At 39.0% G+C, this 10,462-nt stretch overlaps 1 protein-coding gene across 2 annotated transcripts; it reads right to left on the reverse strand.

The window, feature by feature from the left end:
• Positions 1 to 1,198: 1,198 nt before the first annotated feature.
• Positions 1,199 to 10,387, reverse strand: LOC137979068 (KICSTOR complex protein kaptin-like). 2 transcript variants are annotated; one of them, XM_068826235.1, is made up of 13 exons: positions 10,178 to 10,294; positions 10,070 to 10,095; positions 8,568 to 8,656; positions 8,265 to 8,349; positions 8,097 to 8,151; positions 7,926 to 8,001; positions 7,750 to 7,823; positions 7,020 to 7,126; positions 6,770 to 6,862; positions 5,931 to 6,024; positions 4,160 to 4,295; positions 2,986 to 3,171; positions 1,199 to 1,655 (listed from the first exon to the last, which is right to left on the reverse strand). In XM_068826235.1, exons 3-13 carry the CDS (start codon positions 8,622 to 8,624, stop codon positions 1,566 to 1,568), a joined length of 1,053 nt encoding a protein of 350 aa, XP_068682336.1. In that variant the 5' UTR covers positions 8,625 to 8,656; positions 10,070 to 10,095; positions 10,178 to 10,294; the 3' UTR covers positions 1,199 to 1,565. The 2 variants fall into 2 exon arrangements, with proteins under 2 accessions (XP_068682336.1, XP_068682335.1); XM_068826234.1 differs by having other exon boundaries at positions 10,070 to 10,387.
• Between the last annotated feature and the right edge of the window lie 75 nt (positions 10,388 to 10,462).

The raw sequence follows: 10,462 nt of genomic DNA on the forward strand, positions 1-10,462 counted from the left end.
CAGCGAGCTTTATACCGGCCACATAATAACTAATCTCATCAAACTATAAACACTATGGGTAAAGAGTGTTTTCACATGACTGTTGGAGGCGTGACGCAAAGAAAAAGCGACCGTGTTGGAGGATTGAAATTTTCTTTTGGGAATTTAACTCTATTTTTATGACAACTCTTCCTCTTGTTTTAGTATGCAAACACGGTTGCTGGTTAAATGAGCGAAAACACTATAATTTGTTATTTTGCTTAAGACACTCCGCTCTACAAGAGTACAGGCTCCTGTTGCTTCAATTTCGAATAAAGTATTGGTGCGTTCGCGCCCTGGTATGTATCAGATGTCGTGGAAGAGGGCCACTCTTACTTTCCGTTTGCCACAATAGACCACTTTCAAAAACACCTTATTATATGGCTGTCTCACAAGGACTGGGAACTACCAAGTTCACGAATTTGATTGGCTAAAATCGATATTGACCGCGGTCTAGATTTTCCCATCTAGACCGGCATCTAGACCGGTAATGTTTTGCGCTGAAAAGATGCAAACTAAAATGCAAAAATATTGAGTATTTTCTTCTAACAATATTAATTTATGGAAGTGCCAAACAGCATGATGACAAAAGAGAGGATGACGAGCAAACTTTGACAGAATTAAGTTCAGCTCATCGCCGTTCGCAAGCAAAATGTCACTTAGTACAAACCGTGAGTTACATTAAACGAACTAAATTGTTCTTGTTTGCCATATAATAAACATCTTATTAACCGAGCTTAGTCAGTCTGTATGGGAGAATCTTGACCTCGGTCGTGTGTACAGACCTCACTGCGTTCGCTCTGTACTCACCACCTCGGTCAAGATTCTACCATACAGACCTCCTGCTCGGTTAATAAGAGCTAAATAATGTTCTTTGTTTGCCCTCCAAAATTTTGCATCAGCATTGTTTTATTTTCTCTTGGGACCATTGCAAATTTTGGAGGCCATGGTATTTGTGAAAGTGGCTTATTCCTTTTGTATCATAAAAACCAAGAGCTTTTAAGGTACCAAACTTCTCAATAATTTTGGTTTTTATTGCTTCGGAAACATCTTAAAAGAACAGTTTTTCAAAACAAGTGGATCGCAGTTTTACAAATGGCTTTCCGCGACAGATACGTTTTTGGGACTTTTCGAGAAAAGGGCCCCCATGTTTCTGATCGAAAGCATATACAACGGCAACAACCTTACGGCCCATGTAATTATCATGAAAAACAGCACATCAGCCAGCCCGGAGAAAAATCATCAAGTCAGACGAAGAATCACAAAGGAAGGTGGCAAGGTTGAACCGTTACGGGAGCTCGACTCCTCAAAAGCGAACAGCACGGGGTATTCCTAGAATGGACAATCACCTCGGTATTTATTAACGCCGTTCACTCAACAAGACACTTTCCAACCGCGGCACAAGGTATTTCAAGTGAACGCTCACAGAGTGTCTCTTCCGTTTATAATCAGGTGCCAGATAAGTCTCTTCACCAGTGATTCGCCACAGTTCTCGTGATGTCATCCCTTCCTGTACAGCTTGTCCACTGACATTGCTTAAGTCCCTTTCACGTGACCGAAGGCGTGTCTTCAATATATTCATTTGAGGTCTGCTTTAATTTCGGCAGGAATTTCCTTGCTGCTTGATTTACATTGCGCTGAAACAGCGAGAAAATAAAGATCGTTACTGGAAGTCAAACGTGAAAAGCGCGGTCTTGTAGCATCCTGTTCCAAATCCCCAGTTAAAATAACAACTCAAAAATCGAATTATTGCATTAAAATAACGTTCTTAAAATCAAATAAATAATTACATAAGTTGAAATGAAAGTTTTCCGCTTGCAAAATTGTTCTTGGTAAAATTTGTGAGGACCTATCTTTAGAGCACTATCCACATTAGGGAGCTTCCGCATGCAACGTGAGGACAAGCGGAAGTAAGCTGTTGTCCTTTCTAACTTGTCTTGACACTACCACGTTTAAATTTTAAAAACATCTTTTCACTATTACAAACGATTAGTTGAAAAATTTGGGAGAGACTAGTGTTCTGGTATGCGAAATGTTCACTTCCGGTTTCCGTCCATGGCTCAGAAACGTCTCGCGCTTCAGGACAGTGCCTACTATTGTTATTGCGCATACGTTCTGCGCACCTCAAGATACTCGGGTTTCATATGGGTGGTGCTAACTAATACAGGGATATTTGTTGCGCGGTTTAAAATTATACGGACAAAGCAGAACTCAGCAAGTGCTCTTGGTATCCCAAAAGAAAAACTGGGGGTAACCATGCATTCTTCAGAAATAATTAAGCTTCGATCTGGAAAAGAACGCCATACAGTGCTTTGTATTTTAAAGCTTTTTACAAATATTGTTGATTAATTATCTTTGAAAAATGCGTGGTTACCCCCAATTTTCTTTTTGGTTTTCAATAACACTTGTTAAGATCTGCTTTTCCCGCTTATTCATAAACGGGGGAAAAATACCTTTGAATTCGCAGGCACCGTCCTATTTATTCCGGCTACGCATGAGCAAAATCAAATGTATAAGCAGCGCTCTCTTTTCCAGGTCGACTATAGCAGCTGCGTGAGGGTCGCTAAACTATACCAAGCAAATTCCTTTGGCCAATCAAAGAAGATGCAGACAACAAATGTGCCAATCACAACAGACTTAGACAACCACGGGAAAACGCAAGCGAGCAAGTAACTACTGTTTTTGCCGCTGATAGGTTGAGAATCTGGCGGAGATTTTTTAGCAATTCACTCAGTTTGGCACAGTTATGTCAAACTAAGAAAGCATCTTAAAAAATCCCCAAGGTTTCAGTAAACTAGAAAGGTATCTTATTTTTAAAACAAAATGAAATGCATGAGTTGGTAATTTTTTTCCTTTTCTTTAAGACGCTAACTGAGAAAGCAACTAGGCAGCCTGCAGAACAGGCGAATTAGCGTGGCCAGCGCGATTCCCCTGTTCTGCAGGCTAGAAACTAGGAAAACTCCTAACTTGTAACACATGCAGTCCAGATAAAGACGCCACTGCTAATTCCTTTAACCCGTCCTTTGTGAGATCGAGGTATTCAATAGCAAATAATGGGCTTGCAAAACTTCTTCTACATATAAGTTGAAAATCAACGTTGTTTGCAGGCGTCGTGATGCCGTCTTTGAAAATGCACTTGTACACTAAAAGTTCCTAAAGAAAATTAAAGAACAATCAATAAACATTAATCATCCCTTCCTTGTTCATCAAAGATCTTAACACACGATGCACTGCCCTGAAAGGACTGGTCAAGATGCAGCTAAAAGGTATCTTATCACATTCGACGGCGAGGTAAGTGAGGACGACAATACACAGCAGTATTTCACAATGAGCAAAACAATATTTCTGAATGCATGCGAGCTTTGAAGGTGTCTTTCTTTGCCGTCCAAATCTCAAGTTGTCTGGAAAACGTGAGCGCACACGGCAATTTTTGATTTTCTCGCCTATTTGGAACCTTTCTTCAATTTCAGTAAACGATTAGTTCGACTAGTTTGTAGAAGTCGAATAAACTTCAGCAATCAAGAAAAAAGTGATCTTACAAGATTCGAATGAGAATAGCCCACTTTCGATATATTAAAATTCAGTCCTGGACAAAGGCATCATCTCGAGTCTCTGGGAAATAAACTCATACAAATCCTTTTATTTATTCCCCAGAGCCTCGAGATGACGCCTTTTGTTTAGGACTGAATTTTGATATATCGAAAGAGGGCTATACCGTTAACGGCACTGTCTTGGAAAGCGTTTAGCAACGCCGACCACTCCAGCAACGGCAAGAAACAAGAAAACCATTGGTTTAACGAGGACACTTGCGACATGCACGTTAGCAGACGCCCTCCGCAAAACAACAACGTGAAATGATCAAGGCTTTGAGGACAACGTAAGCAGACAACTTTAATTTCGTCAGTGTCAATCCAAATATAAAATACTTGGCCCATCGCAGCATATGAACTAGATGGAGTAAAATCCTTACAAAAGCGTCACGTTATATTTCGTTGACTTTGCGTTGTGTTACAGCTCTCGGGAACGATGGCCACAAATACAGAAACAACACAAGCAATGGACCCTAACGCTGAACAAAATAAAGCTGTGTGTTGTCCGACTAAGACGCCCAAAAGAATTCCTTGGTGTCTGAAATGAATACCTGTCCATAGGTCCCCATGACGATTTCGTCACAGCCGTCCCAGTCCACATCCGCAATGCTCGCACACGTCACACTATCAAAGTCATCTGACTCGGGGAGCGTGACCATATTTGTAAATCCTTGATTGATTATATCTCTTCAGAATAAAGAAAGAAACATTGACATGAACGCTAATAGTGACAAGACTTATCCTATCTGTATCGACCAACTGTCAGTTAACGGGTTCCAAGGAAATGATTTGTCACCATTATATTTAACCGCCTCAATCATGGACTACCCTTTGAGTTTTCGACTACCCTGCAACATTTTACAAGAGAATACCCAACCTGTGATCACTTTTAACAAAAAAAAAATCCAATTCAGCGAGTAAACTATCCAATCAGAAGCCGAGGATGGCTTTTCCTGGCGTCTTTATGGAACTGAGGAAAACATTCAGTTTTCCTTTAATCATTTATCAGCTCAGTCTACCTTATGAGCAGACGTCAAGAGTGTGCTGGTAGAAAGCAGTTTTCAAATAATTATGCGATTGCAATTGATAAGCTTAGTGATTGGTTTGAAATCTCGCGCCAGGTTATTAACCAATAAGATAGCCTGCGTAGCAGGCGGTTTAGCGAATTTTGAACGCTTCTTTCTACCGGGGTTGACTTTCGAGTGATCGTTTTGAATACGGCCGTGCGAAAACCTGTACCGAAGTCAAACGAGAACGCGACGGGAAAGGGCCGAGGAGAAGAGTACGAAACCGCCTGCAATCAACCCCTCAACATTTTCGAAACCTCCGTTCGCCCACGGACGGAGAAAATATCGTTCCTGATTGGCTAATGAAGTGTCAGAAAAAACCCGCATGTCAGTCAAAATTTCTGCTCCCTTTCATGAAAGTGTAAAGACAAAACAGAGCGGAAGGAGCCGACAATCTGTTTTAAAAAAAATTGGAAACTTCCTTGCGGTAGTTTGGATTTTCTGCAGGGCAGAAAGACGTAAAAACACTAATCAATGGAGGTGATATTTTGGCGGTCCTTCCCAAGGACAAGGGCCAAGTGGCCCATTAGGCCGGAGCTTATCCCGGTTTCTGTAGCACGAAGCGACTAGGAGTATTTCTACTTCCCCCTAGATGGGATGCCGGTCCATCGCAGGGTTACTCCCGGCATTAAATTCGCCGGTACCCATTTATACACTTGGGTAGAGAGAGGCACCGTGAGAAGGTCAGGAAAAGCTATAAGACCAGGATGTGGAAGGTAAAAATTTCAGATCTCTATACAAGTCGATAATGAAAAGCAGCTTGGCCACAGTTGTTCAAAAGGTGGATGGTACTAGCCCACAGATAATTCACTTGAAAGAAGTATACCACTACTAAAACCAATTTATTGATGTACTATAACTTTCAAAAACTCATGAATAATTCGTGAACCAAAAAGCCTATCAAAACCTCACATGCATGAGCTTCAAACCCGATAAAACACTCCTCACTAGAACTCTTCATATAAAGATTACTAATGGCTTGTTTTTCTTGCATGCTAATATCTTCCCCTTACATTTTGAACCTCTGTTTGGACTCCCGAGGGACACACCTTTTGTGGAATGTTTTCGAAGCTGTTCAAAAAACTTGCAGCACATGTTTTATCGGGTTTAAAAAACACTCGGCTACGCCTCGAGTTTATAAACCCAATAAAATACTGCAGCTCGCGTTTCAAACATTACATATAGGATATTTGTTCATCAAGCACACAGCACTATCCACCCTCTCAACAACTGGGGCCCGGCCATCAGCTCATACATAAAAACAACACTTGTTTCAATGGCACAGCAAACCAAGAGATGCAAGTCACTGCTTGATACCCCTTCACTTTTATCAACATCTATATCATCTTCTGCAAGCAAAACAACAAGCCAATAGACCGTATTCATAAATGGCGGTCACATTTATAATTCTTTTGTCCACGTGCAAATTAGCCTACCAAGCCTCATTTTAGAGCGAAAATTCTTTTCAATTCACTGTATGGTATCGAGGCTTGGTAGGCTAATTTGCACTTCGACAAAAGAATTATAAATTGGCCGCCATTTATGAATAAGGTCTATATACAACGATCAAGAAGTTCCCCAGATAGTTGCTCATTAGACATGCGCCAGAATAACCAGTCAAACCAGTTTAACACTCATGTTACCTGATACAGCCACTCAGATAAAAACAATGATTAGAAATTGACCCTGACCATGCTAAATTTCATGTTAGAACAAAATTGCCAAAGTTGCTCATTTTTTTTAGCAATTTCTACTAAAGAGAAGTAATGGTCAGTCAGGTTTAATGCCTAATTACAGTACTTCACTTAAAGGTCCTTATTTTACGAGGGTAACACATGACACTGAACTAAAGTTACTGATAAACTTGAGTTGTGGCCCTCGGTTTGCACCTTCTACCCACACTCCTCCATTTTATGGGTATTCAAACCTACAGCTACATGTAAATGGACCGGAGGAAAGTCAAAACAGACGCTGATGGAATGAGATGGGGATTGAACTGGCGACCTTCAGCTCAGCAGGCCGCACACTACCGGTAACCGACTGAGTTACTCTTATAAAGCTAATCTAAGAATCTTCACAAAAAATTACCATTACCTCTCATTTTTTGAGGCTGTTTGGAATTCAATGAAAATAATTTCACACTTGAAATAGGCCCATCGCGGTTCAAGCTATATTCCTTGATGACACCTTGTAAAATTTAAAAGGAAAGAACATTGACCAATTTATTACAAAACATATTTTCAGTCACAAATTTTTCAACAGAAATTCCAAACTCTCCCATACTGGTAACATGCAAATTGCTAACAGCCTGGCAAACAAACAAAACACTTTTAAACAAACATACTTGGCTGTGCAATAAGTGCAGTCACTGCTAATTTGACATGTCCATCTTGACATCCAAGGACAGTAATCCGTCTGGTCAGCTGAGTCTGCACTTCTAACCACAGAACACTGAGAGCAAAAATAGAGACAAGATTGGTTCCAGCATTATCCAGGAGGAACTCCGATATAAACTGACCAAGACAATAATAATAATAATAATAATAATAATAATAATAATAATAATAATAACAATAATAATAATAATAATAATAATAATAACAACAACAACAACATTACTATTGTTATTGCTATTGCTTTTATTATTAGAGCGGCTTTCAATTGAGTGTCAAAAGTAATTAGCAAATTGCTTTGGTTTTGCATTATTTACATGAAACTCAGTGATTGGTTCAAAGTTGTTGCGCCACTTTTTCAACCAATCAAAAGTGAAACCGAAACCAAAAGCAATTGTGGCTCATGCGTGCACATTTTCCTGCGCTTTGTGTCGGCTACGTGTGATTAATTCGCGTTTTGATTGGTTTACTGGTTTGTCTCCGTCCTTTTTGATTGGCTAAAGTTCTTGCGACACTCAATTGAAAATTGCTCTATTATATTTATTACTATTACTATTATTACAATGTTGAAGATTACAATAATGATGATGCTGATGAAGATAATAATAATAATAATAATAATAATAATTATTATTATTATTATTAGTAGTAGTAGTAGTATTTTAAATTTATCAATCATACTTGCTTCGTAAATTCTGAAGCTCAGGGAAATAGTCTCCCACAGGTTGTTCTTCAAATCTCTGTTGGGTTCTATCCTTATAAAGTAAAAATTAAAAATTTTAACAGTAAAAATAATATTGCACTTTGACCATACAACAATAATGTGTTTGCAAACTTTTTCACCAATGTAAGCATACCTCACAAAACATGTGAACACATTCATCACTCCCACAAAGAAGAAATACCACCTCTTGTCTTCCTCTCACAAAAATTCTGAAAGAGGAAGCACTTTCACCAAAACTATACAATAAAAAACTTCATCTTTGCTACAGTTGCTCTAAAAAGTGACAAGCATAATGCAAACTTACTCAGCATGAGTCAATTGAAAGGGAACAAAGTCCAGTTCAAGGTGCTGGCAACCTTCTGAAGAGTTAAAAAAGACAACACAGGTGTTTTCAAGAACAATGACTAACTGGATTAGCAATACAAGAATGTTTTTGGGACAGCACCCAAACAAAGTCATTCATGTTTAGTACCTGCAATACTGTCCAGTGAAAATTCTGCTTTGCTTTCAAGTGCTGAGTAGATGTTAAGAAACTGTTTTTGTTGGCTTCGAGAATTCTGAAGACGAATATTCGATACAAAAAAATATATATTAATAGACATAAGTCTCATTAATGAGTGATAACAATAATAATATTGATTTGCCTTAATGGTGGTGGATTTTCAGTCAACCACTGAACAGCTTGTCCTTGAGGAGCTGTTTTTTTAATTTTACCAAGTTCTGCTAACTACAAATATTAAATTGGTGGTGTGCATGTACTGCCATTTACTAATACCTTCAAAAGAATCAAGGATATTCCAACTACAAGTCGTTTGCTTGGTTCTGGTCTCATAAATGCATCAATAGAAACAATCTCAGCTGAATCTGTGAAAACATAAACACTTACAGTAATGTTTAAACTATGGTTGGCCCAGTGGTGAGAGCTGCTGCCTTCCAACTATGACTGTATTCTATTAAAAGGTTCAAAACCCACACTCAGGGTCTATTGTTGGTTCTTTCCTCTTCCTAAGAAGTATTTCTCTGGGTGTTCCAGCTTTCCCCTCTCATTACAAATTTATACATCAGATGTCCAATCACAATCTACTAGCAAATTAATAAAAACACTATTAGAATCGTCTTGCCATTTATTGACCAAAAACCAGCCGATATTGTGAAGCGCCAACTTACTCAGCTAAATAAGAAACTGGATATAGATCTACAGCCAATTTTTGTCAGCCGCAAGCTCGAGGATGTCCTTAAATTCTGTGAACCCAAACCATCATTAGTCAGTCAACAACTAGTCGTCTATAAATTTCAATGTGGCTCGTGTGATGCGAGCTATGTTGGCTACACAGCTCGTCACTTGCATCAACGAATTGAGAACACAGATACTCAGCTATCGGGAGGCATCGTCTGGCAGATCAAGGCCTAACAACAGCACCGGTACCCCCAGCGGCGAGTTTTAGTGTCATAAAGAAATGCGCATCGAAATTTGACTGCTTAATTCATGAGATGTTCTACATCAAAGAATTGAAACCATCACTTAAATGTGCAGTCAGACTCTGTCAGAGCAAAACTATTTACTTAGAGTTCACATTTACTGTTAGCGTACTATTGTATATATTGTTTTATTGTCCTATTGTTCTTGTACTATAAGTTATGCTTCATCCGATTAAAATTCATTGCCTGACGATGACATCGGACGATGCCAAAACATTGTCAAAATGAATCTAGTTGGGTTTGTCTTTTTAATCGCAATTCATAGACTTCAATATTATTTTATTTCATTTGATCTTCTGACACTTCAGTGAGTAGAGCAGATGTGCTCCGCTCAATAAGCTTGAAATTTAAATAAATTCATGATCATCATCATCTTCATCATTATTATTATCATCATAGTTAGCATCATCCTCAACCTGATTATTGTGCCATTATCATAGATAGATGGATAGATAGATAGATATACTGTAACCTTTATTTAAACACGATAATGACTATTATTATTAATGATATCATTATCATAGGTATTATTGATTTTTTCCTTGCCCTTTTTTTACCGTCTACTGATTTTTTTTGTTTTCACTCGCAGTCTAACTTGTATTAAAATCAACTTGTAAAAAAGTGCCGTTCAAATTTAAACAAAGTTAACCCCAAACTGTCCGGTTGGCCACTCAAAAACAAACAGCTTCCTGACCAAGAACTTGACTCAAAAGCCCCACCAACTGCCCGATCAAGGCATGTAGTGGTTAAAGGCGGTTTCCCAGTGAACAAAGAAGTAATTTTTAAGACGTAACCAACCTGGGATGTAGGTGAAAGGCACTTCCCTAGCAGACGGAACAAGAGAATTTTGTTGGTATTCCAAGCACATCACCCTGCCACTTAGAGACGCTAAAAATATTTTGTTACCCTCTTCATCGCTCTCTACTTTTGTTAGACCATAGACGTTGGTCTGGGATGCAATTGCACAAAAGTGAATTTCTTCAAAAGCGGTCTCTTCTTCGTCGTCCGCCATCTTTGGTGTTGTTGAAACCCAATCCTTCCCGGATTAGTTGATCGCGGCACGGGGAGAGGGGTCGAGAAGCAATCGTCATGCCAAAGATGCCAAATGCATGTGGTAACCAACGTTTTCGCCCAATTTCCCATTACAATTTTGCACTAGAAATCACACTGTCAAAATTCAAAATATCAAAT

Source organism: Montipora foliosa, chromosome 12 (genome assembly GCF_036669935.1).
Source record: "Montipora foliosa isolate CH-2021 chromosome 12, ASM3666993v2, whole genome shotgun sequence".
Classification (NCBI taxonomy): domain Eukaryota; kingdom Metazoa; phylum Cnidaria; class Anthozoa; order Scleractinia; family Acroporidae; genus Montipora; species Montipora foliosa.

What these genes read in the sequence shown, in the direction of transcription:
- LOC137979068 (XM_068826234.1), bottom strand. Translation starts at nt 10,283, where the DNA reads ATGGCGGACGACGAAGAAGAGACCGCTTTTGAAGAAATTCACTTTTGT. An exon ending in TATCCTTGATTCTTTTGAAG is followed by an intron (nt 8,350 to 8,567) that starts GTATTAGTAAAT and finishes ATTCGTCTTCAG; the next exon opens with AATTCTCGAAGCCAACAAAA. An exon ending in TGCACTTATTGCACAGCCAA is followed by an intron (nt 6,863 to 7,019) that starts GTATGTTTGTTT and finishes AAATTTTACAAG; the next exon opens with GTGTCATCAAGGAATATAGC.